The 27,387-nt window shown below is 39.6% G+C and overlaps 1 protein-coding gene across 3 annotated transcripts in view; it reads left to right on the top strand.

Annotated features, from left to right (window-relative positions):
- Positions 1 to 27,387, top strand: part of MINPP1 (multiple inositol-polyphosphate phosphatase 1) — a 94,293-nt gene that overhangs the window by 12,420 nt on the left and 54,486 nt on the right. For 2 of the 3 annotated variants that reach the window (XM_021696105.1, XM_021696104.2), the window contains exon 4: positions 7,912 to 8,045. The exons of the other annotated variant lie outside the window; for it this stretch is intronic. In XM_021696105.1, coding sequence (XP_021551780.1) covers positions 7,912 to 8,045 — 134 coding nt within the window. The remainder of the gene's footprint in view (positions 1 to 7,911; positions 8,046 to 27,387) is intronic. 3 annotated transcript variants of the gene reach the window in all.

Raw genomic sequence — 27,387 nt, forward strand, 5'->3', positions numbered from 1 at the left:
GCAGAATGCCTTTGTGTCTGATTTTCAGCTTTTGATTAAAGTTTAAGCATTTTTGACAAGAATACTGTGTAAATGATGTGTCCTCAGTGCATGTCTTTTTGTCACATTATTGATGATGACCTGTTTGATCATTTGATTAAAGTGATGCCTGGCAGACTTCTCCATTGCGGAGGTACTTTTTTACCTTTGTAAATAAAGAACTTCTTTATTTAATTGACTGTGATCTGAAAATTTGAAATACATGTTTATTAAATTAATTGAATAAAAGCTTCCTTTTTTATATTAAAAAGCAAGTAAGTTTCTTCATTTAAAAATACAAAGTTCTCTTTTGATTTATGTTTCCTATGATTATTTTCTTTTTCAGTAATTTGATGGAAAATAATTTCTCTCTGCTTAGAACTTTTCACTGTGAAATAGGTTTATATACTGAAGTATCTACAGATGAAATAAAGTGATGTCTGGGATTTGCTTCAGAATAATCCAGTGATGGGGCGCCCGGGTGGCTCAGCATCTGCCTTAATGCTCAACCGACTGAGCCACACATGGGCCCCTCAAATAAATAAATAAATAGAATCTTTAAAAAAAGAAAGAATAATCCAGTGGTGGTAGTGGGAGATAAATAGAACAGGATTGGCCAAATGTTGATTATTATTGAAGTGGGATGATGGGTGCACTGGGGTTCATTATATTACTGTTCACTATTTTTCACATGTTTGAAATTGTTTATTAAAATATTTTTAAAAATGAAAAGTGAATAGACATTTATGAAATTCTGAGACTCACAGAGATTATTAGGTATCCAGAACCTTGTGAAATGCTGGACCATGTGTGCCTTCATTAAGCAAATATTGTTCGGGTGCCTGCTCTGTGCTAGGCACATGGTTGGAGTGGAAGATTCTAACGTAACATAGGCATTGTTCCTCTTTAAGGAGTGAAAGACACAAACGGTTGTAAGGCAATGGGGTGGCTATAATAGAGGTATATATAAGACATAGGGATGCATAAAGGAGAAAGTTGATGTAATGGCAGTCACTCTTTGTAAAAGAAATGACACATGAACTAGGTACTTTGATGTGGGATGGCTTTTTGCAACTTTGTGTATATCTTGTACTGTAATGAGGGTACCTTGATTTTCTCTCTCTTCTGGAGTTGGTTTGTGTATTTAATATTTTCTCATGAAAATCATTCCGGTTTGGGGGGCTCCTGGGTGGCTCAGTGGGTTAAGAGTCTGACACTTGATTTCGGCTCAGGTCATGATCTCAGCGTTGTGAGATCAAGTACTGCATGGGGCTCTGAACTGGGTGTGGAGCCTGCTTAAGATTCTCTCTCCCCCTCTATTCCCCACCGCCCCCCCGCAGTTGCATGTGCACTTGCTCTCTCTTTCTCTCTAAAAAAAAAAAATCCTCCAGGTTTTCAGATTTATTTGTAGAGTTTGGCAAATTTATCTTGCAGTGTTTTTAAGATTTATTTATTAATTTTAGAGAGAGCACGTGCATGAGCTATGGGGAAAGGGAGAGGAGAATCTCAGGGCTCGATGCCAGGACACTGAGATCATGACCTGAGCCAAAATCAAGAGTTGGACACTTAACCGACTGAACCACCCAGGCATCCTTATCTTGCAGTTTTTTAAACAAAATATATTTCCCCTCTGTATCTGAGATTATTTCCCTATTATTACTTGTGTATTTGTTTTTTCATGGTTTTCTTCATTACAGTAATTTAGTGTTTACTGTTTTTTTTTTTTTGCAAGTAATGGTTTACCTTTTTATATTTTTTAACTTTATATAATGAAATCACCCACCTCTTTCTTTTTGTATCTAGTTTTTATTCAACATTGTTTTTATTCTAAGATTTTATTTATTCATTTGAGAGCAGAGAGAGAGCACAAGCTGTGGGGGGAGGGGGGCAGAGGGAGAAGCAGACTCCCCGCTGAGCAGGGAGCCCTATGCGGGCTGGATCCCAGGACCCTGAGATCATGACCTGAGTGGAAGGCAGGTCCTTAACCAGCTGAGACACCCAGGCGCCCCTATTCAACATTGTTCTTAATATTTACCTATGATGCTGCTATAGTTGACTTATTTTCATTGCTATATGGTATTCCATTATATGAATTATCACAGGTTTTTTTTCCCCCCAGTCCATTTTCTTGGTAGACATTTGGGCTGTTTTCGGTTTGGGGCTATTAAGAACATTATCGTGTAGGTCTGTTGGGGCATATACAGACATATGTCTGAAGGTCTAGGTCTGTGGTAGAATTGCTGGATCACAATTCTGGTTCTATAATTATGTAAAACTTCAAATTTACTAGATAGTAATGCCAAACTATTTGTGATGTTGCCCCAGTTTATGTTTCTGTCTTCTTTTCATAATTTTTTTTTTTTTTCTGCTTTTGACTTTTATTTTCTTAAGTCTTTGGAATTCATGGTAGTATGTTCATTTGTTACTCAGGAGTTTTCATCTGGCTGACTGTTTTGGGGTTCTGGTTTTCTTTTTCTTTTGTGTATTTGTATAGATGCTGTGCTGGTCCCCTAAATTTTTAGTTATTACTCATCTTTGTAGCGAGTTCAGCTTTTATTCCTCCCTAGCTGGCCAGTGGGGATGAGCAGCTCTTCAGAAATGAGCAGTGTTCCTTCCAGTTTAGAGTTGTTCTCCTCTGGATCCTTTGTAGGTGCTTCCTGCCAACATTGAATACCAGTCTGTCTCCTGGTAGTGGTATTACGGACTGTTCCGGGAGGCTTCCCGCAGGCTTCATTCTGTTGGCCTCAAGGTTTCAAGCTAAGAGTTGTTGCTTGTGCTCCTTCAAGTGTTCCCTGTGCTTTGAGGTTTTGTGAGATGTTTTGTTTGATTCTCACTGCACTTGGCAGCCCTCCCTTGTTTATGATTATGGTCAGGAGAATAAAGGTCTCCTAATCTCTTTGAGGAAGGCATTTGCATTTCTCTTTTTCATTCATTTTTTTTTAGGGTGATTTTGAGAGGACAGAGATGATCTATCCTGATTCCATCATATTAAAACCTGAAGTTTTGTTTTTATTTTCTAATGAAGAACACTTGTAATGCTTTGTCATAAAATGTGATGTTTGGCGTAGTCTCATAGTTACTGGTGTAGTTTTTGAATGTCGGTGTGTTTGTTGGTTGGTGGTGTGTTGGTGGGTGAGGTCTGGAGCCGATGGCCAAGAAAGAATTCTCGAGACATCTTTGGTGCAAGAAGGTGGTTCTATTAAAGCACGGGGACAGGACCATGGGCAGAAAGAGCTGCTGCCCCAGGATTGTGAGTAGCAACTGATTGTATACTTTGGGGTTGGGAAGTAAAGATCAGGGAAGTTTCAGAAGGATTTTCATATGTTAAAGAAGACTCACAGGATACTGGAGGCCCTGCTCTTGTCAAACCGAGGTTTTTGTTCCCTCTAGCAAGGCATTAACATGAAGACTGTTGGGAGCTTCCTGGAGGAACATTATATCCTACCTGCCTCAAGTATTTGTCAATGGGCTGCAGGTTATAAGGATACTTAATTTTTTTTTTTTAAGATTTATTTATTTATTTATTTGACAGAGAGAGACACAGCGAGAGAGGGAACACAAGCAGGGGGAGTGGGAGAGGGAGAAGCAGGCTCTCCGCCGAGCAGGGAGCCTGATGCGGGGCTCAATCCCAGGACCCTGGGATCATGACCTGAGCCGAAGGCAGACGCTTAACCGACTGAGCCACCCAGGCGCCCCAAGGATACTTAATTTTAACTGTATTTCCTTCTGCCTTTGTTTCCCACATCAGTTATCATTACCAATTAAGGAAATTTATTTCTTGCTTACTGAAACCTATTTATTGTTTTTAAAATTAGGAATGTGTGCTGAATTTTTGTCATCCAGGAAGATGATTGTGGTTTTTATTTTCTTTAATCTTCTAACATAGTAAATTACATTAGTACATTTTCGAGTATTGAATCAATCTTGCATTCCTTCTTTTTTTTTTTTTTTTAAAGATTAATTTATTTATTTGAGAGAGCGAGAGTACATGAGAGGGGGGAGGGTCAGAGGGAGAAGCAGGCTCCCCGCCGAGCAGGGAGCCCGATGCAGGATTCGATCCAGGGACTCCAGGATCATGACCTGAGCCGAAGGCAGTCGCTCAACTAACTGAGCCACCCAGGCGCCCTCTTGCATTCCTTCTTAAGATAAATTCCCTTACAGACTGCTTTTTCTCCTAGTGAGAGCTCACATTTCTTTTTTCTTCATGTATTTCTAGCAATTTTTTTATTAACTACTGGACATTGTGAATATTATGTTGTTGAATGCCTAAATTTTGTTGCCTTTAAAGAGTTTTAAATACTGTTTTATTTTGCATTTAGGTTACTTGTGGGTCAGCTTGATCCTTTTGAGGTTTATTTCTGAGTTTCATACTACATTTGACCTACTAAACTCAGGAACAAACCTTTATTTGTAAATATACCTTTACTGTTAAAGTGTGACCCTTCTGGGGTCTGTATTGGATGTCTGGGTGTCCACTGAAATTCTACTCAGGCTGCTTGGAACTTGAATATCTCCCAGCCTTGTGATAGCTCTGGAATTCAGCTTATAACTCCCACAACATTGAACAACAGAATCAAGAGGACCCCCAGATTTCTGGAGCGGTTTTTCTGTGTAGCTTCCTTCTTTCTGATACTCTGCCCTGCTAATTTCGGCCCCTTAACACTCTGCGGTCCGGCTCCTCTCCTCAGCAGGACTGCGGGCTTCGGCCTGACATCCCTTCCCCCCACTCCCCCCACCCCCACCGCAGCCTGCCACAGTTTCAAAGTGCCTCCAGGCAGAAACCTGGGCAATTGTAGGGTTTGCTTTGTTTCTCTCCTCTCCATGATCACAGTTCAGTGCTCATTACTCAATGACTGAAAACACTTATTTTACATATTTTGTCCTGTTTTCTACTTGTGCCTGGAGGGCATGCCTGGTATCAGTTACTCCATCATGGCAGATGGTACATTCTTTCAGTAGACTGCTGAATTTTTTTGGGTAATGTTTTATTTCACATTCATTACGTCATGTTTATAGTGAGGTTGGTGTATGGCCATGGCTCTCGTCTGTGAGTGATACTACTAGCCTGGTCCTATTCCTCTTCCTGGGTGGGGGGTTAGAACGCAAGGGGGGATTTCTGTGTGCACCAGTGACTAGGAGCCACGGTCGAGAGCACAGGAATTGCAGTGCAGTGGGCTGGAGTTTTCCTCACCTCTTCCTCTGGGCTTTCTTTCTTGACTTTTGGGAACGGGCTTCCACTATTCTCCTAAAATGAGTTAAGAAGCTTTCTGATGTAGGCAAGAGCGTTAAGGTTCGAAGCCGAAGGCCAAGAAAGAATTCTTGAGACGTCTTTGGTGTGAAAAGGTGGTTTTATTAAAGCACGGGGACAGGACCCCGGGGTAGAAAGAGCTGCAGTGGGGTCATGAGGAGTGGCCCATTATATACTTTCAAATTGGGAGGGGGTCAGGGAGAGCGTAGGTCTCTAAGGAATTTTTTTTTTTTTAAAGATTTTATTTATTTATTTGAGAGAGAGAATGAGAGACAGCACAAGAGGGAAGAGGGTCAGAGGGAGAAGCAGACCCCCCGCCAAGCAGGGAGCCCGATGCGGGACTCGATCCAGGGACTCCAGGATCATGACCTGAGCCGAAGGCAGTTGCTTAACCAACTGAGCCACCCAGGCGCCCGGTCTCTGAGGAATTTTGGAAGCAAAGTTTCCAGGACCTTGAGGGGGCTAGCTATTGTTGGGAAAAGGTCATTTATTACCATCTAATAAAACCTTAGTCCTGAGACTCATCAGATGTATATCGGTGGGTCATATGCTTGGGGGGTGATTGCCAACATGTATCTTGGGGGTTTAGAGATAAAGGAAGTTTCCAAAAGAATTTTTATATGTTAAAGTGGACTTACAGGATCCTGAAGGAGGGGGAGCCTCAGGCTAGGATTGCCTTTTGCTCTTAGCAAAGTATTAACATCCAGGCGGTTGAGTCCCTAGAGGAAGGTCACTCTGCCTGTTTCAAGGACTTGTTGGTGGGCTATAGGTAGTAAGGAAATTTAATAATTTTTCTTCTGCCTTTGTTTCCCACATCACTTTCCATCCTTTCCTGTACCCTGGAATAATTTAATTATTAGGAACTAACCCTTCTTGAAGTTTGGTAGAACTCCTACTTAAAACCAAATATGCCTGGTCTCTTTCAGGTAGACCTTTGTCTCTAGTTATTTTGTATAGTCAGAATTTTCTGTGTCAATTCGGGTAATTTATATTTTCCTAGAAAAACTGCTTATTTCTTTTACATTTTCAAATCCTTTTGAGATAAAGTTTCAATAGCATGCAAATAATGATCTTTAAAAAGTCTTCAGGCATATCTCCTTTTTCATTTCTGTTACTGTTTTTTATTTCTTGAATGGATTTGGCAGAACTTTAATTCTTTTAATTTTAATTCTTTCATTTAAAAAAATGTTTACTTTGCCCCTTTTGCTAACTTCTTGATTTAGTTGCCTTTTTAATGTATGTTTTGTTTTGTTTTTGGTTTATGGCGATGGCTTACCCTTGCTCTTAAACTTATTATGGCTTGCACTTAGTTTCTCTAGGGGCTTTTTTGGGGAAGAATAACTCAAAATTACTGCAGTCTTCTCTTGTACCCATTTTTGTTTTTATTTTTAGGTAAGCTCTACACCCAACGTAGGGCTTGAACTCTCACCCCCAAGATCGAGTCACATGCTCTACCAACTGAGCCAGCCATGCGCCCCACTTGTACCTCTTTCCATTGCATGTTTCAGCCTCCTAGTTTTGGTGTTTATCTGATCAAGTGATACATGAGTACAGAGTTTAACATTCAAAGAAAGTCTACCTTAATCACCAATTCCAATTCAAGACCTCTCCACACAGATCAGTCCCTGCTGTCGGTTCAACGTGTACCTTTTAACAAAACCTTAACCCTTTTCTGTGCTATTTATAATCTGTATCATTCTTAAAACAAAAAACAGTATAATGTGTGTTTGTAGGTACACAGTACATACATAAATGGTATTATACTGTGTTTATTATTCTTAACCTTCCCTTCTCATTCAGTATGTCTTGGAGAGATCTTTCCACATCAGTACATGTAGATCTACAATATAGAAATTTTAAATAACTGCCTAGTATTCCGTAGTATGTGTATGCCATAGTTTAGTCAACCATCTACCTATTAATGAAATTTCGGTATTTCCAGGAATCTCTTCTTCCTGCTCTATAAGCAGTGCTGCTGTAAGACATTCTTATACATTCTGTCTTTTGTGCATCTTTGACTATGACTTCATAAGAAATGGAATTAAATGGGCCATAGAAATGTATGCTTTTATGGATTTTGCCAGTACGCCCTTTAGAACATTACTATTCTGGTATTACTATTTTTGCAAAACTGATACATGAACCAAAGTAACTTGTTTTCTAGCTGGTTTCTAGCTTCATAAAATTCTTAAAAGTTCCTGATCCGTTGTTAGCGTCTTTCTGTGCTATAATGAATATTCTTCTTTTTGTATCTTTTTTTTCTGTTTATGTTTTTACTATCACTTGAATATAATTTTAGCAGAAAGGGAAAGTGAGCACATGTCTTTAGCCCTCTGTCCTGAGCTATCATGGATGCTGGGTTATTGGCCATGAGTACTACTAACTTGCTCTTGCATGCCAGCCCCTGCATTCCCACAATTCAGATTTGTGTTTCATCGTAAATCTCTGTGTGTCATGGTCTTTTGGGGCAACTTGTAAAAGCTTGAAATGGCAAGTATAAACTCAGTGAATGCTGAGGTTCTATTATACTTTGTGTAGAATGGTAATTAAACAATGTAACCTTTTCTGAGAATCATTATTAAATCAGGGAATCTGTTAACATTAAAACATGTAATAGTAATGATTTTTGAAATTTTTATTTTTAGGTGTTAGAATATTTAAATGATCTGAAACAGTATTGGAAAAGAGGATATGGATATACTATTAATAGTCGATCCAGCTGCACCCTGTTTCAGGATATCTTCCAGCACTTGGACAAAGCAATTGAACAGAAACAAAGGTAAAACTTAAAAAAATTTTTCTGATGTGTATTCTCTTGAGTGCCCAGTTAAGCTTCTGGAAAATGTTCTGTGATGGGTGAATTTTTAAAAATAGGTTTTGCTTGTGTTTTAAAAAAAATATTTTGGGCACATGGGTGGCTCAGTCGTTAAGCGTCTGCCTTCGGCTTGGGTCATGATCCCAGGGTCCTGGGATCGAGCCCCACATCGGGCTCCCTGCTCGGTGGGAGGCCTGCTTCTCCCTCTCCCGCTCCCCCTGCTTGTGTTCCTGCTCTCGCTCGCTCTCTGTCAAATAAAATCTTTAAAAAAAAAAAATTTTAATATAATATTTAGGCTTACGAAAAAATTAGATGACATAATGTGAGTTATAAGACGTTTAAACCCTTCGTTCAACCCAAGAACTCAAGCATTACTAATGATTGGCATGTGCAGTGGTTGGTTCGCTTTTCCTGCTGCCTCTTGCCCTCTCTACTCTTTATCCCCTGTGACTGCTACTCTCAAGTTGGTGGATGTCATTGCTTTGCCTCTTTAAAAATAGTCTTTATTATAAATGTATGTGTTTAGTTTGCTTAGTTTTGCTCAGAGTCATGCTCATTGTCTTCTGGGACTTGCTTTTTTTTTTCCTTCAGCATTACATTTATAATTTTCATCATGATGTTGCATATACTATAAAATCAAAAAATAAACATTTTTACTATAGTATAATATTCAGTAATGTATGATATTTAGTAAAGAAGTACCACAGTTTATAGCATCTTTTCTTGTCAGTGGACATTTGGGTAGTTTCTATTTTTGCTATTATAAATGGTGTAATTGTACATGGCTTCTGGTAGGAATTGCAAAATGTTTTTATTTTGAATGAGAGTTTCTCATGGAAAAGTCTTTGTTAACATTCATACTCTACAACTTTTCAAGATTTAAAAAAAAACTTTTCGTAATTTAAACCTGTGATAGAACCTAACTAACCCCATTTTATTTGACAAATAGCTTCTGTGAAAGCTTATACATTCATAATTAGAGGCAAAAATGCTATAAAGATGAAGACAGAAAGACTGAAGATTGTGTATTGTGTTTGCAGTATTAAGTTTTATACGTACATGGAGAGGAGAGAGAGAGTGTGTGTGTGTGTGTGTGTGTATGACTCTAGTTTATGGAATTTTCTTGGGTTTGATGGGAGTTAGGGTCGAAAACTAGATTGAGTATTTAGTTTTTGCTACTGGACACTTTTCTTGGGGCAGAATAGTCAAAGCAGGTTCCGTCTTTGATAAAGGCATTAACTTCTTTCCTACTTAGTTTTATGAGTGGTTTATAACCTGTCAACTACATAAGATAACAGATTTTTGCTATCTGTTTATTGTTATCCTGTTGTTGAATGTGAGGAATGGCAAACTTAAAATTGTGTCAGAAAGATTCTTAAATAATTTTTGCAGAATTTGCTACTGCAGTTTGATACTAGATTTAATGTTTAAGAAGTTACCATTGGTGTTTCAAAATGAGTATTTTTGTACACTGAAAACTATGAAACATTACAGAGAGAAATTAAAGATGACCCAAATAAATGGAGAGATACACTATCTTTATGGATTGGAAGACAGATTGATCATCTGTAGACTGAATGCAATCCCTGTCACAGTCTCAGTAGGTCTCTGGAGAAATTGAGAGGCTTATTCTAAAATTTATACAGAAATGCAAAGAACCTTGAAGAGCTAAAACAATTTTGAAAAAGAACAACAGCACCAAAAACATAATTATCTCACTTCAAAACTTACTATAAAACTGTAGCCATAGACAAATAGATCAATGGAATAGAATCAAGTCAATAATAGCCTAATATATGATCAATTTGCGACAAAGATGCCAAAGGAATGTATTGGAAAAAAGGATAGTCTTCAGCAGATGGTGCTGGAACAATTGGATATCTGTATGTTAAAAAATGATACTTAGACCCTTAACTTCATAGTATACACAAAAATGGGTGGTACATTTAAATGTAAAATTGGAAATCTTTCAGAAGAAAATGTGGGATCAACGAACTAAATATAAAACTGAAACTCTTAGAAGAAAACATAAGAGTAAATCTTCACAATCTTGGATTAAGCCAAGATTTCATAATAAAACACTCAAAAGCTCGATCCATCAAAAAATTGGTAAAATGGACTTCATCAAAATTAAAAATTTTTATGCTTCTCAAAACACTCTTTGGAAAATGAGAAGATAAATTGTAGATGTAGAGAAAATATTTGCAAAATATACATATATGATTAAGGATTTGAATCCAGAATATATAGAGATGTTACATCTCCAGTAAGGAGACAACCCAGTTTTTAAAAAGAGCATGAGATTTTAACAGTTAAGTAAGTGGATGACAAATAAGCACATGAAAAGATGCTCATCATCATTAGATATTAAAACCACAGTGAAATACCACCAGTGTACCCCCTAAACTGGCTGTGAAATAATAGAAAAAATATATATTGGTCTCTGCCCCAGGTTCTTGCCATAGGGCTCCTGAAGCCATGTAATTTCCTGGGTGATCGGAGTGTCTTTTGTTGTAATGAGGCAGCTTTGGGTGGGATCCTGGACAGCTCCAGGAGGAGAGCTGTCCTGAAAGACCAAGCCATGAGTAGAAGCGTGAAATTTTTACCCCGAGCCCCATTGTCTTGAGAAGGGAGGGGGGCTGGAAATGGAGCTAATGATCAATCATGCCTATGTGATAAAAGTCCAAAAAAGTTTGAGATTTATGGAGCTTCTGGGTTGATAGATAAACAGGTAGCAGTGCTGAACGAGTGACTTGCCTAAAGAGGGCGTGGAAGCTCTGTGCCCCATCCAGCATATCTGGCCCTTCCCATCTCTCCCATGTGGACATTCGTCGATCCTTCATCATATCCTTTTATAATTAACTGGCACATGTGTTTCCCTGAGTTTTGAGAGCTGCTCTAGCAAGGAGGGAGTTGTGGGAACCTTTGATTTGTAGCCAAGCTGAACAAAAGTAGTGGGTAGCCTGGGACCTCCTACTTGCCATTGGTACCTGGAGGGGACAGAGGAGGTGGTCTCATGGGACTGAGCCTTTCGTGGACTCAGATGCTGTCTCCAGGGACACAGTGTCAGAATGGAGTTAAATTGCCCGATACCTAGCTGGAACACAGAGGACTGCTTGGTGTGGGGAGAATGCCCCACGTGTTTGGTGACCAGAAGTGTCAGAAGTGGTAGGAGTGTGGTGTGAGAGTAAAGCAGAAACACAGGAGGAAAACACTGGGTGTTTTCTTTATTCACTGGCTAAAATACAAAAAAAAAAAATTGTCCCAAATGTTGGCAAGAAGAAACTGGAAACTGTATACTTTGCTGGTGGGAATGTAAAATTAATACAGCCACTTTGGAAAAGTTTGGTAGCTTCTTAAGTTAAACATATAGGGGCGCCTGGGTGGCTCTGCCATTAAGCGTCTGCCTTCGGCTCAGGTCATGATCCTGGGGTCCTGGGATCGAGCTCCGCATCTGGCTCCTTGCTCAGCAGGGAGTCTGCTTCTCCCTTTCCCACTCCCCCTGCTTGTGTTTCCTCTCTCACTGTGTCTTTCTCTGTCAAATAAATAAATAAAATCTTTAAAAAAAAAAAGAAGTTAAACATATATCTACCACATGATACAGCAAATTTAGTCCTAAGTACCCTATAGAAATGAAGCTACAGGTCTCTTATGTGACTGTTTATAGTTTTTAGATATGAATACTACAGTCAATAATTCAAATACCCACCAACTGATAGATGGAGAAACACAATGTGGTGTGTCCATGGGATGGAATACTACTCAGCAATAAAAAAGAATGACTGCTGACAGACGCAACAAAATGAATGACTTCAAAAACATTATGCTCACAGAAAGAAACTGGTTGCATAAAACTATACATTGAATGATTATTTTTATTTGAAATTTCTAGAAAAGGCCAAACTTTACAGATGAAAGTTTGTCAGTGGCTTCCTGGGTCTGGACATGAGAGTGGAGATTGACTGCAGATGGGTACAGGGAAAGTCTTTAGGGCAACAGAAGTATCCCAAACTGAATTGTGAAGTTTGCACACACAGCTCCTTTATTCACTAAAATTCATCTAACTAGGGGTACTTGGGTGGCTCAGTTGGTTAAATGTCTGCCTTCTGCTCAGGTCATGATCTCCAGGTCCTGGGATTGAGCACCAAATCTGGCTCCCTGCTCAGCGGGGAGCATGCTTCTCCCTCTCCCTCTGCCTCCTCTCCCATGCTCATGCTTGCATGCTCGCTTGCTCTCTCTCTCTCTCTCAAATAAATAAATCTTTAAAAAAAAATTCATCTAACTCAACAATTAAAACCAGGTGGATTTTATAGTAGTTCCATTATACTTAAATAAAAATTTTAAAACCATACGGGTATTTAGGAAAAGGGAAAAGGGAAAGAATGAAATAATGTTTTGGTAAAAGTGGGAATAATTTTTGAAGAATTTACTAATTCAGAAAAATGGAGTCGTTCCTTAGAATTTTTTACAAGATGACTGCAGAATGCTTATGACATGTAATTACTAAAAATGTGTTTTAAAATTATTAGTTCACGTTATGGCCTTAATAAAATATACTGTAAAGTAATTGAATATTAAAAAAAAATTAGGACTCTTGCAGTTCCGTAGAGGTGATCTGGATTACTATAAACGGGACAACCTCATTTTTTTTAATAGAATTTATTTTTTAGAGCACTTTTTGGTTCACAGCAAAATTGAGTGCAAGGTAAAGAGGTTTCCCATATACCCCCTTCCCCCACATGTGCACAGCCTTCCCCACCTACTACCTCACACCAAGAGTCTTTTTAAAAAAGCAGTTCTGAGAAATAGTTCATCATACAGTTCACCCTTCTAAATTTTATGATTCTGTGGTTTTTAGTATCTTCAGAGTGGTGCAACCATCACCACTATTTGTTTATTTTTTAAAGATTTTGTTTAGAGAGAGCACACGTAAGTAGGGGAGGGGGGTATGGGGGGCACAGGGAGAAGGAGAGAGAGAATCTCAAGCAGACTCCCTGTTCAGCGCGGAGCCTGAAGCAGGGCTCAGTCCCACCACCCTGAGCCAAAATCTAAGATGCGGACCCTTAACTGACTGAGCCACCCAGGCACCCTTCTCTGGGAGGTTTTATTTGTTTTGTTTTTATTTTATTTTTTTAAAGATTTTATTTATTTGAGAGAGAGAGAATGAGAGAGAGCGCACCTGAGAGGGGGGAGGCCCGGTGGGGGGAGGAAGACTCCCTGCTGAGCAGGGAGCCCGATGCGGGGCTCGATCCCAGGACTCCAGGATCATGACCTGAGCCGAAGGCAGTTGCTTAACCAACTGAACCACCCAGGCGCCCTTATTTGTTTTGTTTTTATCTTAAAGTGAAATTCCAATTTTTAGCTTTTTTTTTTTTTTTTTAAGATTTTATTTATTTGGGAGAGAGAGAACGAGTGAGCATGACCTGGGGGCGGGTGCAGAAGGGAAGGGAGAGGCAGACTCCCTGCTGAACAGGGAGCCCGATGTGGGGCTCAATCCCAGGACCCTGAGATCATGACCTGAGCCGAAGGCAGATGCTTAACCAACTGAGCCACCCAGGTGCCCCTTAGCTTATTTTCTTATAATTTGCTTATCTTACTCACAAATGAAATACAGAAGGAAAAATGGAACTGACTGATTGTGAGGTAGTAGCTGACTCTGTACTCAAAAGCTGACGAAGCTAATTTCTGTGCCTGGTTTGTGGAATCAGGCGCAGTATTAAGAGAGGCTAGTGTGACGCTGTAGGCAGGTACTTGGGTTTGGTTTGAGTCCTGGTCCTGCTTTATTGATGCTGCAGATTCCTCACTTCTGAAAGGGAGCTCTATCTCCTGAATCACAGGGTTGTTGTGATAATGAAATGAGATAATATCTTTAGAGCACGTAGTATAATGGGATGTTTTCATTGGCAAGATGAGGAAAGTCTACTCCTTTTGCATGATTACTCCTTTATTTGTGAATTGAAAAGAAGATTCATTCAACAGTATTTTAAAACACCTGCTGATACATGTCAGGTAGTGTTGTAGGACGTGGAAATAGTGATGAGTATGACAGACTCATTGCACTCATGACTCTTACTATCTAGAGAAAATAGAAATGTATATAAAAGCCCTGGGTAATGGTGTAACTGTTCATGTGAGATTGTGAGACAGTATAAAAGATTAAAGGAAGGAGGTTTTGACCTTGTACGACAGGAAGTCATCTCCTTTTTGACCTGAGTAAGGAAAGTGAGCAATAATTGTGAAGAAACTAGCAGGTGCTTTTCAGGAACCGGTTGACTCTGTACAAAAAGACTGATTACGGTTTTAAAAAATACTTATATAGCTGAATCAAGATTAAATTGTCTTAAATAGATGAAGAAAGTGTATTTAGAGACTTCTGTCAGATTTCTTTTTTTTTTTTTTTTTAAAGATTTTATTTATTCATGAGAGACCGAGAGAGAGAGAGAGAGAGAGAGAGAGAGGCAGAGGGAGAAGCAGGCTCCCAAAGAGCAGGGAGCCTGATGCGGGACTCGATCCCAGGACTCTGGGATCATGACCTGAGCTGAAGGCAGACGCTTAACCATCTGAACCACCCAGGTGCCCGAGACTTCTGTCAAATTTCTATCCAAAACCACATTGATACTGATTTTATAAGCAGTTAGGGTTAGGGTGAGCAGTTAGCTAAGAGTACTTCTAAAGAAAACTGACATACACTCAGCAAAGAGAATAATAGGATTAAAAAAATTAGTAGACTTTGTTTTTCAGGGCAATTTTAAGTTCACATCAAAATTTGGGGTGGAAATTATAGAGTTCCCACATACCATCCCCTCTTCCACATACACAGTCTCCCTCAGCATTAATATCACACATGAGTGTGGTAGAATAAGATTATAATAGTCTTTTACCTGTGTACTTTTTCTGATCTATTCCATCAAAGCATTAACCTTTTTTTCTTCTGACTCTTAAAATTTTTCTTGTGTTTGGATTTAGAGTCTGTAAATGAGTATGTTTATATATGAGCAATATTTTATCTTTACTGTTGTCTGAGGGAAATGTCTTTCACTTAATTCTGTAGTCCCCAGACTACCCTTGCTTTCCCTGTTCCCTCCATCCCACACTGAGATGCTACTGTGTTCAAAGGTAGTTTACCTTTTTATATTAATGTTAAATCAGGGATAGTCTTCAGTGTTTCTGTTTCTTCAACATAATTTTATTTATTTATTTATTTTAAAGATTTTATTTATTTTTTGACAGAGAGAGAGACAGCAAGAGAGGGAACACAAGCAGGGGGAGTGGGAGAGGGTGAAGCAGGCTTCCCGCTGAACCAGGAGCCCGATGTGGGACTCGATCCCAGGCCCCTGGTGTCATGACCTGAGCTGAAGGCAGACGCTTGACGACTGAGCCACCCAGGCGCCCCTCTTCAACATAATTTTAAGAGCATGGCTTTACTTTCACAGAAAAACCGAAGATTGCAAATAACGTTAAATGACAAGTGTCAGCATTTTGACTGAGTATAACTGCCTTTTAAGTTCAGGGTCCTTGACTCTTATTAGGACTTTGAATTTTATTTTCTTTCTTGAACCATCACAATAGTGATGGGATTAAAGTTAAAACCAGTGCATCTACTATTTAAGCAAATTTAAGTGGCTTCTTTTTTTTAAGATTTTATTTATTTTCTTTTTTTTTTTTTTTTTAAAGATTTTTTATTTGAGAGAGCGAGAATGAGAGAGAGAGTACATGAGAGGGGGGAGGGTTAGAGGGAGAAGCAGGCTCCTCGCCGAGCAGGGAGCCCGATGCGGGACTCGATCCCAGGACTCCAGGATCATGACCTGAGCCGAAGGCAGTCGCTTAACCAACTGAGCCACCCAGGCGCCCCAAGATTTTATTTATTTTCTAACAATGAGAGAGACAGTGAGAGAGGGAACACAAGCAGGGAGAGTGGGAGAGGGAGAAGCGGGCTTCCTGCTGAGCAGGGAGCCCGAAGTGGGGCTCAATCCCAGGACCCTGAGACCACGACCTGAGCCGAAGGCAGACGCCCAACGACTGAGCCACCCAGGCGCCCATAAGTGGCTTTTGCTGTTTAAGCAGCTGTGATTAGAAGAGCAGATTGGTGGGGGTGCCTGGGTGGCTCATTCGGTTAAGCATGTGACTTCAGCTCAGGTCATGGTCTCAGGGTCCTGGGATCGAGCCCCACATCGGGCTCCCTGCTCAGCGGGGAGTCTGCTTCTCCCTCTCTGCCCCTCGCCCTGCTCCTGCTTTCTCTCTCTCTCTAAGAAATAAAGAAAATCTTAAAAGCAGATTGAATTTACAGAAGAGAGGAGACCTATTGGATTTTATTCTACTCTTTTCTTCCCCTTTACCTCTGTTGATGTATTTTTATCTTTGTAGATTGGGGAATTCGATAAGGAATTCAGTAAGCAGGAAGTGTCCCACTTTTTTAAAGTAAGGTTTAGGGGCGCCTGGGTGGCTCAGTCGGTTAAGCATCTGCCTTCGGCTCAGGTCATGATCTCAGGGTCCTGGGATGGAGCCCCAGATCGGGCTCCCTGCTCAGCGGGGAGTCTGCTTCTCCCTCTGCCTGCCACTCTCCCTGCTTGTTCTCTCTCTCTCTCTTTCTGTGTCAAATAAAGAAAATCTTTAAAAAATAAAGTAAGGTTTACATTCTGAACTGAAGTTGCTAGCCTCATGAGAGCTTTCACTTCATCATGGGTACTCTCCAACACCAAAATTAACTGCTGTAAGTATTTGTTACTGTCATTAAAGTCTCATTAACTTTTTTTTTTTTTTTAATTGACATTCTTTTTTTTTTTAAGTCTCATTAACTTTTGTCTACCTTTTAATTGACTCAAATCTTTGATATTTTCAGAGTTCACTGTTGAATAAAGGTATGGCTTTTTAATGTTGTGTAGTTCCATATTTTGACATAAGATGGCAGCGTTGAAATACACGTGTAGTGGCAACAAGTGATTCTTTTTTTTTTTAAAATAGCTCTTTTGGTCAATTATGTAGCCCACGGGAATGGTGGGGGGATTTGTCTTTTCACGTACTTAGAGATGTGTGCAGATTCTAAGTCCTCAGCTGCTTGTCGTTTTGCTCCCTTTCTGAAGTCAGGGTTCCGTGGAGACTAAGCAGGCGTAGCAGGAAACTCTGTTAGTGCTGCTTGTTGAAAGAAACTGGCAAACTAAAGGTTAAAAATAGAACTAGGCTGGCTGGGCTCTGAGTTCAGTTTCCAGTTTCCAGCTGGTTTCTGGGAAGACTGTGTGACTCTCGGTGGACTGCAGGCCTGTGATGTCGGACCTCCATTTTAGTGTTCACTCCTCAGTGAACAAGCCCGCGGTCCAGATGGGGGTCGAGAATGCATTAAAGGAATCTCTGACATCCTCCCTTTTTCTCCTGTAGTCCCTATTTTCGTCAGTGCTGCCATCATTCTCCCAAGGTGTCCGTGCCACAGACTGCATTATGCTTGACTCTGCCTCCCTCACCTTCTACATCTACTCACCTGGTTGTGTTCCCGTTTTGTTGTTTTGTTTTCTTCCAGTTTTATATCTGCTCCTCCCACGTTTCTTTACCCTCACTGCAACAACTTCAATTCAGGCTAGTATCTTTCTCCTAGATTTTAGCCCATGTCCTCTAAGTGCTTCCCTGATTTCGGTGTTACTCAGACTCTCCTCCAGTTTCTTATGCAGGCAGTAGAGGGTAAACATTGAAATTACTGTCTCAAGGAACCCATGTTCTAGTTTAGAGGATATTTATGTAATAGCACTAAAACACTTTTTTTTTTTTTAAGTGCTAAAGGAGAATTAATTTGATCTGTGGAATTTGGTAAAGGCTTTATGGGAGAAGGAGTCTTTGAGGTTGATCGCTGAAGACTTCTTTCCCCAACCTCAGCATATCCACTCTTAATACTTGGCTTAATTTCCTAAAAACAGTTTTATTGACGTATCATTGATGTAAAGTGAATGGCACACATTGAAATTGTACAGTTTGACGAGTGTTTGCGTGTGTATGTATGCGTGAAGCCATCACCACAACCAAGATAACGAAATACCCTTCACGTGCAAACACTTCTTTGTGGTTCTTCCCACCCTCCATATGCAGACCTGATCTGCTTTCTCTCACTATGGGTGATTTTTTTCTGGACTTTTATATAACGGAACCATATACTTGTGTACATTTTTTGGTTTGGCTTCTTTCAATCAACATAATGGTTAGGAGGTTCATCCGTGTTGTTGTGGGTATCAGTGGTTCACTCCTTGGTAAAGCTGAATAGTACTCCGCCATATGGGTACGCCTCGGTTTGTCAGTCCGTTCTCCTTCCGATCCATATGTAGGCTGTTTCCAGTTTGAGGATGCTGTGAATTTTGGTTGTCTTGGTATGGGCATTGCTTCTCTTGGGTAAGACCTAGAGATAGATTAGCTCAGTCATATGTAGGGGACTATTTATGTTCTGAAGACACTGCCAGGCTCTTCCATCCGTGTTTGAGAGCTCAGCTGTTCTACGTGCTGGCCGAAGCTTGATCCGGGAGGGCTTTTTAATTTTAGCAATTCTAGTGGGTGTGTAGTAGCTCCTCATTGTAGTTCTAGTTTGCGTTTCCCTAAACACTGTTGATGTTGGCCGTCTTTCCGCGTACTCATTTACCATCCCTCTGTTTACTTTGGTGAAGGGTCTGTTCACATCTTTTGCCATTTTGTAATTGGGTTGTTTATCATCTTCTATTATTGGAAGAGTTCTTTGTATATCTTCTAGGTACAAATCCTTTCTCAGATTTATGCCTTACAGATAGATTATCCTAGTCTGTGGTTTGCCTTTTTGTTTTTATAATACTGTCTTTTGTGGGCTGAATTTGCCCCACTATCGAAGCAGTTCCTCCTGAGCATCTGTTTGGTACCCTGTAGATTTTGAGGTTTTCCTAGTCTGGCTTATGGAAACAGACTTTTCCTGGCCCTGTGTTAGCTTTGGGAAGTGTTTTCACCTATTCTTTTCCAGTGTTTTCCCTGGATTTGGAGAGTTTTCTCGCAAGCATGATCGGTACCAGCTGAAAGCTAGAGGGGAGTCCCTGCGCATCTCTCTTCTCTGGAACTCTGCCCTGTGAACTCCAGCCAGTGTGGCCTCCCTAAATTCTCAGTCTTGTCTCACCTGCTCAGGAAGATTGTTGTGCTCCGTCTGGGCTCCCCTTCCCTGTGCTGCTTCCTGGAAACTTGGCGGTGAGCTGCGAGAGGCCTTAGGGTTTATCTTCCCTCGCTTGGACTCTGCCTAGTGCTGAGTGTCTCAGAGCTACTACCTCATTTATTATTTCTGGCTTTATAGGAATTGAAGGCAGGAAGGTAAACCCAGTCCCTGTGGCTGGAAGAAGTTATTTCTATTGTATTTTTGCTGGAGAAGAAACTATGCAAAAGTCATTTTAGTTCTAAATTTGTGCTAAGCTGTCAAACTGATGCTTCTTCAAATGCCTCATTGGAGCTGATGTTTCAATCAGATGTATAAGAAGACTTACAAAATATGTATTTTTCCCTGGTAATTTTCTTCCCAGAGCATCTCCTGTCTCTGGCACTTCGTGTTTATTTGTGTGCTTACGTAAGTATGGGAATTGTCTGAGTTGTCTAAAGCTCGATTTGATATTCCTGGATCATGTTTAAAAACACTTTGCATGATACTAGTTGAGTGTGAAACATGAATTAAGAGCTTAGAAAGATCTAAGCTGAGGACATTTAGAGGAAAAACATACAATTATTAGTTGTTTTTCTGGTTGAGCTTTTTGAATGACTTTAAATACCTTCTTGAGGTATTTTACCTAAATCGAACACATACATAGTCCTTGATCCTCATTTAACAACATAATTTTGGACTTCAAATTAAATTTCATTTTTTATTGAAGATTTAATAAAATCTCCTTACTGACTTACGTAAGTAAAAGGGGGCTGTTTGAAGACCTACATTTTTATCCTGCTAGGTAGCATTCATACGCACTTGTCTTTTTCTTATTTTTAAAATGAGAGGGCTTGGCCACATCTCAACCCTCAAACATTAGGATCCCAACTGTGTCTTTGTATATATATATATTAGTACAGATTACTCATTTGTTTTCTTATATTTGTATTCATAGTTTACATTTTCCAGGGTTTTTTTTTTTTTTCTGTTTTAAAGCTAAAATGTGCCTGTCTTTTTCGGTGGTTTTGTCACGTTTTGGAAAATTTGACATTCCAAGTTTAATGCCTTTTTATCAGAAGAAGAGAGCGGAGTTAAAGGTGTCCTGTTTCCTGTCTTTGTATCCCTTGTTCTTTGGGAGACCATTCTGCTAAGGGTTCTAAAGAAAGAATAGTCATTACAAGTTGGGGATGTAAGTTAATTTGAGAAAATGTGACTAATAGAAATCTGTGTTAGTTGATGGATCAGAATACAGTCAGAATACAGAAAGCACAGAAACAGAAAGATGCAAGAAAAATAGGTAAGTTCAAAGCAAATTATAAAACGTCTGAATTATTAATTTGAAGTTAAGTATGCAAATGTTAAATGCTAATCTGTTGAGATATTTTAAATACAGGACTCACTAGGGAAAAATCATTAGACTTCCCTGGGGTACCTGTGATTGATGCAGGAGATACAGACAAGTGTGGGACAGAAGTTTAGTGGACTATTCCTCAGGATGTCAGACTGAAACCGTACCGAGCATAGGGATTCTGGGGATGTTAGAGAGTCTGAAATCCCACAGCTGGATTCGTATTTTTATGGGCTTGTGCATTTCTCTGGGAGGAAGTCCCATTCCTTTTGGCAGATTCTCAGTGGTTTTATGTCCCCCAAAGTTAAAAGCTACAGGTGCAGTAGGTATTGAACATGCCTCACTACTGATGCCTTGGCAGGTCCTCCTCTAAAAAACGTTTACATCTTTTTACCAAAAGATTGCATTCATTTGTTAAAAACCTGGTCCTTTCTTTCATGGCATTTTGAACCTCCCAACTTTGTTTATGGAATGGTTATGACGGAGAAAGCTACACGGTATCATAGAGTGAACGTAGCAATCTTTATGCTTTCAGCAATCTTCTGAAAAAAATTATGTGCAGTGGTCTTAGGAATTGAGTAAACTGAGAAGTGATTTTTTCCCCCCACATTCTTTCCCCCTTTATCCTCCCATACATGATATTCTCTTTTATTCCAGCCCTCCACGCCAACACACACACTCACTCCCTTACTCCCTCATTCAGACACACACGTTCCTACCCATTTTCTGTTGCCAGTATTTTGGGCTTAATCATGGAGCAGCTTTGCTTTGAAGAAGTTTGGGAATGTGGGGCGCCTGGGTGGCTCAGTCGTTAAGCGTCTGCCTTCGGCTCGGGTCATGATCCCGGGGTCCTGGGATCGAGCCCCGCATCGGGCTCCCTGCTCCGCGGGAAGCCTGCTTCTCCCTCTCCCACTCCCGCTGCTTGTGTTCCCTCTCTCGCTGTATCTCTCTCTGTCAAATAAATAAAATCTTTAAAAAAAAAAAAAAAAAGAAGTTTGGGAATGAAACCCAGAAAAGTTCTTATGCACCCTTAGGACTTAGGTGTATTCAAGGAGAAGCTGGGGATTTGATTCTTTCAAATACCTGTGGGGCCTATACTAACGAGTAAATCAATTCCTAGCAGATGGCCTAGAACACTGTGACTTGTCTTTTTATTTTCTTGACATTGTCTTTAGTAGAACAGAAGTTTTTAATTGTAAATGTCCTTTTTTTTTTTAAGATTTTATTTATTTGAGAGAGAGAGAAAGCTAGAGAGCACAAGTGGGGGAGAAGGAGAAGCAGGCTCCCCGCAGATGTGGGGCTTGATCCCAGGATCCTGGGATCATGACCTGAGCCGAAGGCAGAGGCCCAACTGACTGAGCCACCCAGGTGCCCCAGAAGTTTTTAATTTTAACGAACTCCAGCTTATTAATTATATCTTTAATTGGTCATGCCCTTTGTGTTGCATCTAAAAAGTCCTTGCCATACCAGGGGTCATCTAGGTTTTATCCTATGTTATCTTTTAGGAGTTTTACATTTAGGTCTGTGATCCTTTTGAGTTAATTTTTGTGAAGGGTATAAGGTCTGTGTCTAGATGCATTTTTTTTTTTCATGTAGATGTCCAGTGCTCCAGCTCCATTTGTTGAAAAGTTGTCTTTGCTCTATTGTATTGCTTTTGCTTTGTCAAAGATCAGTTGACTATATATATGGGGTTCTGTTTCTGGCCTGTCTGTTCTGTTCTGTTGGTCTGTTTGTCTATACTTTCGCCGGACCACACTATCTTGATTACTGTAACTTTACAGTAAGTCTTGAAAAGTTGTAGTGTCAATCCTACAACTTTGTTCTTCTCCTTCAGTATTGTGTTGGCTTATCTGGGTGTCTTGCTTCTCCATACAACTTCAGAATCAGTTTGTTGATATCTACAGAATCACGTGTTGGGATTTTTATTTGGATTGTATCAACTCCATAGATGAAGTTGGGAAGAACTGACATTTTGACAGTATTGAGTCCTATCCATGAACATGGAATCGCTTTCCATTAATTCAGTTCTTTGATTTCTTTCTTAAGAGTTATGTAGTTTTCTCATATAGATCTTGTACATATTTTATACCTAAGTATTTCATTTTGGGGGTACTAATATAAAAGATAATGTGTTTTTAATTTCAAATTTCCACTTGTTTATTGTTGGTATATAGAAAAGCAATTGACTTTTATATATTAATCTTGTATTCTGCAACCTTGCTGTATGTACTTATTAGTTCCAGGAGTTTTTTTGTTGATTATTTGGATTTTCTACATAGACAATCATGTCATCTGCAAAGCCAAAGTTTTATTTCCTCCTTCCCAATATACCTTTTGTTTGGGCGGGGGAGGGGAGGTCTCATTGTGTTAGCTAGGACTTCCAGTATGATGTTGAAAACCAGTGGTTAGAGGAGACATCCTTGACTTGTACCTGATCTTAGCAGGAAGGCTTTGCATTTTCCTCCAGTGGAGGAAGTTCGTCTATTCCTAGTTTGCTGAGAATTTTTATCATGAATGCATGTTGGATTTTGTCAAATGCTTTTTCTGAATCTATTGATAATGTGATTTTTCTTTATTAGCCTCTTGATGTGATTGTTTACATTAATTGGCCTTTGAATGTTGAGCCAGCCTTGACACCTGAGATAAATCCTACTTGGTTTTGGTGTATAATCCTTTATATGCATTATTGGATTCAATTTATTAACATTTTGCTTAGAATTTTTGTGTTCATCTATCTTAGTGTATATTGGTTGTGTAGGTATAGTTTTTTAGTATTATCTTTGCCTGGCTTTGGTATTAGGGTAGTACTGGTCTCATAAAGTTAGTTAGGAGTATTCCCTTTGTTTCTCTTTTCTGGAAGAGTTTGTAGAAAATTGGTTAGGGATTTCCTTAAAGGTTTGATAGAGTTCACTGGTGAGTCCTTCAGGGCCAGTACTCTTTTGGAAGGTTATGAATTACTGATTCAATTTCTTAATAGATACAGGCTTACTTAGATCATCTATTCTTGTGTTAGTTTTGGCAGATTGTGTCTTTCAAGGAATTGGTCCATTGCATTTAGGTTATCAAACTTGTGGGCATAGGGTTGTTTATAATATTCCTTTATTCTTTTAATGTTCATAAGATCTGTGGTGATCTCTTTTCTTTTTCGATATGAGTAATTTGTGCCTTCCTCCTTTTTCTCAACCTGGCTAGAGGCTTATTGATTTTATTGATCTTTTCAAAGAACTAGTTTTTTGATATTATTGATTTTTGTCCATTGCTTTTTTGTTTTAAATTTTGTGGATTTTTGCTTTTATTTTTAATTTTATTTTCTTCTGCTTACTTTGGATTTGATTTGCTTTTCTCTTTCTACATTCCTAAGATGGAAGCTTAGATAGTTGATTTTAGATCTTTCTTCTTTTCTTTTTTTTTTTTTTAAAGATTTTATTTATTTATTTGAGAGAGAATGAAAGACAGCACGAGAGGGAAGAGGGTCAGAGGGAGAAGCAGACCCCCCGCTGAGCAGGGAGCCTGATGTGGGACTCGATCCCGGGACTCCAGGATCATGACCTGAGCCGAAGGCAGTCGCTTAACCAACTGAGCCACCCCAGCGCCCCATCTTTCTTCTTTCCTAATATATATATTAGATGCTATAAAATTCCCTATAAGCACTGCTTTCACTGCATCCCATAAATTTTTGATAAGTTGTGTTTTCACCCTAGAATTTGCAATATGCCTTTATAACTAACTTAAGTCTATTTTCAAATAAGCAAGTACCTTATAATAACAAAATATTCCTAATTCTTCCTGTCCCTGTATCATTGCTGTCATTCATTTTACTTACACAGAAACATACATAGTGTGTGTGTGTGCATGCACGTGTCCATGCATACATAATCAAGTGCCTTATTGCTATTATTTTGAACAAAATGTTATCTGTTAGGTCAGTTAAGACTAAAAAATGTAAATGTTTTTGTTTTACCTTCACTTACTCATCTCCAATGTTCTTTCTTTCTTTTTTTTTTTTTTTTAAGATTTTATTTATTTGAGAGAGAGAGAGAGCACATGAGAGGGGGGGAGGGTCAGAGGGAGAAGCAGACTCCCCGCTGAGCAGGGAGCCCAATGCGGGACTCGATCCCGGGACTCCAGGATCATGACCTGAGCCGAAGGCAGTCACTTAACCAACTGAGCCACCCAGGCGCCCTCCAATGTTCTTTCTTTATGTAGCTTTGAGTTTCTGACCTATAACATTTTCCTTCTCTCTGAAGAACTTCTTTTAACATTTCCTGTGAGGCATGTCCACTGGCAACAAATTCCCTCAATTTCTGTTTGTCACTTCTGAAGGATAATTTTGCATGGCATAAAATTCTAGGTTGGTGGGTTTTTTTCTCTCAACACAAATATTTTACTTCACCGCCTTGCTTGCATGGCTTCTTTCAAGATTTTTTTCTTTGTCTTTGATTTTATGAATTTTTATTTTTTAAAGATTTTTTTTATTTATTTGAGAGAGAGAGACAGAGAGAGAGCATGAGAGGGGGGAGGGTTGGGAGGGTCAGAGGGAGAAGCAGACTCCCTGCCGAGCAGGGAGCCTGATGCGGGACTCGATCCAGGGACTCCAGGATCATGACCTGAGCCGAAGGCAGTCGCTTAACCAACTGAGCCACCCAGGTGCCCTGATTTTATGAATTTTGAATATGGTATGCCTAGGTATGGGGAGGGTTGTTCGTTTTGTTTTGTTTTGGAATTTATTTGCTTGGTGTTTGAGATTCCTGGATCTGTGTTTTAGGATCTAACATTAATTTGGGGAAGTTCTGATTCATTATTGCTTTAAAGATTGCTTTGTTTTCCGTCTCTCCCTTCTTCTGGTATTCCCATTACACATGCTAATCAAACCTTTTTTAATTGTCCCACAGTTCTTAGATATTCTGTCCCACAGTTCTTGGATATTGTATTTTTTTCAGTCTTTATTCTCTGTGCTTTTCAGTTTAGGAAGTTGCTATTGTTATATGCTCAAGCTCAGAGATTCTTTCTTGAGCTGTGTCCAGGTTACAAACACATTCCTCACTTCCGTACCATGTTTTTAATATCTAGTGCTTTTATTATTCTTTCTTAGAATTTCCACCTCTCTGTTTAACTTAGCCATCTATTTTTGCATGTTATTGAGCTTTTCTTTTAAAGCCCTTACATATTAATCATATAGTTTTACAAAATTCCTGGCCTGGTAATTCCACCTATCTGATTCTGGCTCTGATACTTTTTCAGTCTCCTTAAGCAGTGATTTTTTTTGCCTTTTAGTATGCCTTGTCAATTTTTGTTTAAAGTGGACATGATGTACTGTGTAAAAAGAACTGTGGTAAACAGCCGTTAGTAATGTAGTGGTGGGGTGTGTGTGGGGAGAGCGCATTCGGAGTCTTGTGATAAGGCTCGTGAACTGCATCTGTGCTTCCCAGTAGTCTTTCCCCCTCCTCCGGTGGCACAGGATGGTCGGAGGTGGCTAGAGCTGGGTACTTCCCTTCCCTGAGGCAGGTTAGGCTCTGCAAAAACAGTTTCTCCTGAGGGCAGGCCTTGTTAAGAGAACCAGAAAGTTCTGGCATCTTTCAGATGGTTCCTGGAGGTAAACTCACTGAGTGTGGGTGCTCCCTGCGGTCCCTTGGAGTTTTTAACTCCGACCTGTCCACACTGAGCCTGTAGCAATTTGTCAGTTACAGTTTAGGTTTTCGTACCCCACCCTGGTTTCCCTGGAAGTTTCTGTTCTTGTACATGGTGATGCTCTGCGCCCACCTGTCTGTCTCTCCTATCCGGGGAGCAACACTTGGCCTTGTGAACTTCTCTGATGGATCTAAGAAGACTTGTTGATTTTTCAGTTTGTTCAGTTCTTTGTTACTGTGAAGTGGCAGTTTCTAAGCTCCTTACTGACTAGAAACGGTAAAGTTCTAGTTAGTTTTTATACACACACACACACACACACACACGTATATCCAGATTTTGATATTTTGGTAGAGTTTCAAACAGTAAAGTAAAAATCACTTTACGTATTGCTTAGTCATTGTTTATGAGAAAAGCATTCTGACATTCGTAGCTCTTAGTGGATCCCTGACTTGAACTATAGAGTATAAAAAGGCTGAAAAATTATTGGCTAAGTGCTTTTGAATTTCATACTTCGTAATTATGAGTTAGATTTTTTACTGCTACTTTCTTGGGGGTCCTTGAAGAAGACTGCTTTATTATATTTAGTTTTAACACCGGAACCATTAAGGATTACTGAATTGAGTTTGGCTAGGAAAAATAAAGTAGTGAAGAAAAGTTATGATTTATATTGTGAGCTATAATTTAATTAGTGCAAAAAATACTCAGCATTCTTTTAGATCTCTTAAGAGTGTGCTAAATTCTTTTTACCCTTAACCCAACCGAGACATCTAGTGAGCACTGAATTTTCTTTTTTTTTTTTTTTAAAGATTTTATTTATTTATTTGAGACAGAGAGAATGAGAGACAGAGAGCACGAGAGGGAAGAGGGCAGAGGGAGAAGCAGACCCCCTGCCGAGCAGGGAGCCCGATGTGGGACTCGATCCCGGGACTCCAGGATCATGACCTGAGCCGAAGGCAGTCGCTCAACCAACTGAGCCACCCAGGCGCCCTGAATTTTCTTTTTGAAATGCAAAAATCAAGAAGAAAGATTTTTTAAATTGTACGGAACATGAAAGTGCTTAGAGTTTTTTTTTTTTGGCAACTTTAGGGTTTCAACTTTATGTTCATGTTGGTAGCATATTTTATAAAATATAAAGTATTCTTATCTATTTTATAAGCTTTTTCTTTACGAGATAAAATTTCTCTAAGCCAGATTTTTAATAGTCTACT

Source organism: Neomonachus schauinslandi, chromosome 6 (assembly GCF_002201575.2).
Source record: "Neomonachus schauinslandi chromosome 6, ASM220157v2, whole genome shotgun sequence".
NCBI classification, from domain to species: Eukaryota; Metazoa; Chordata; class Mammalia; order Carnivora; family Phocidae; genus Neomonachus; species Neomonachus schauinslandi.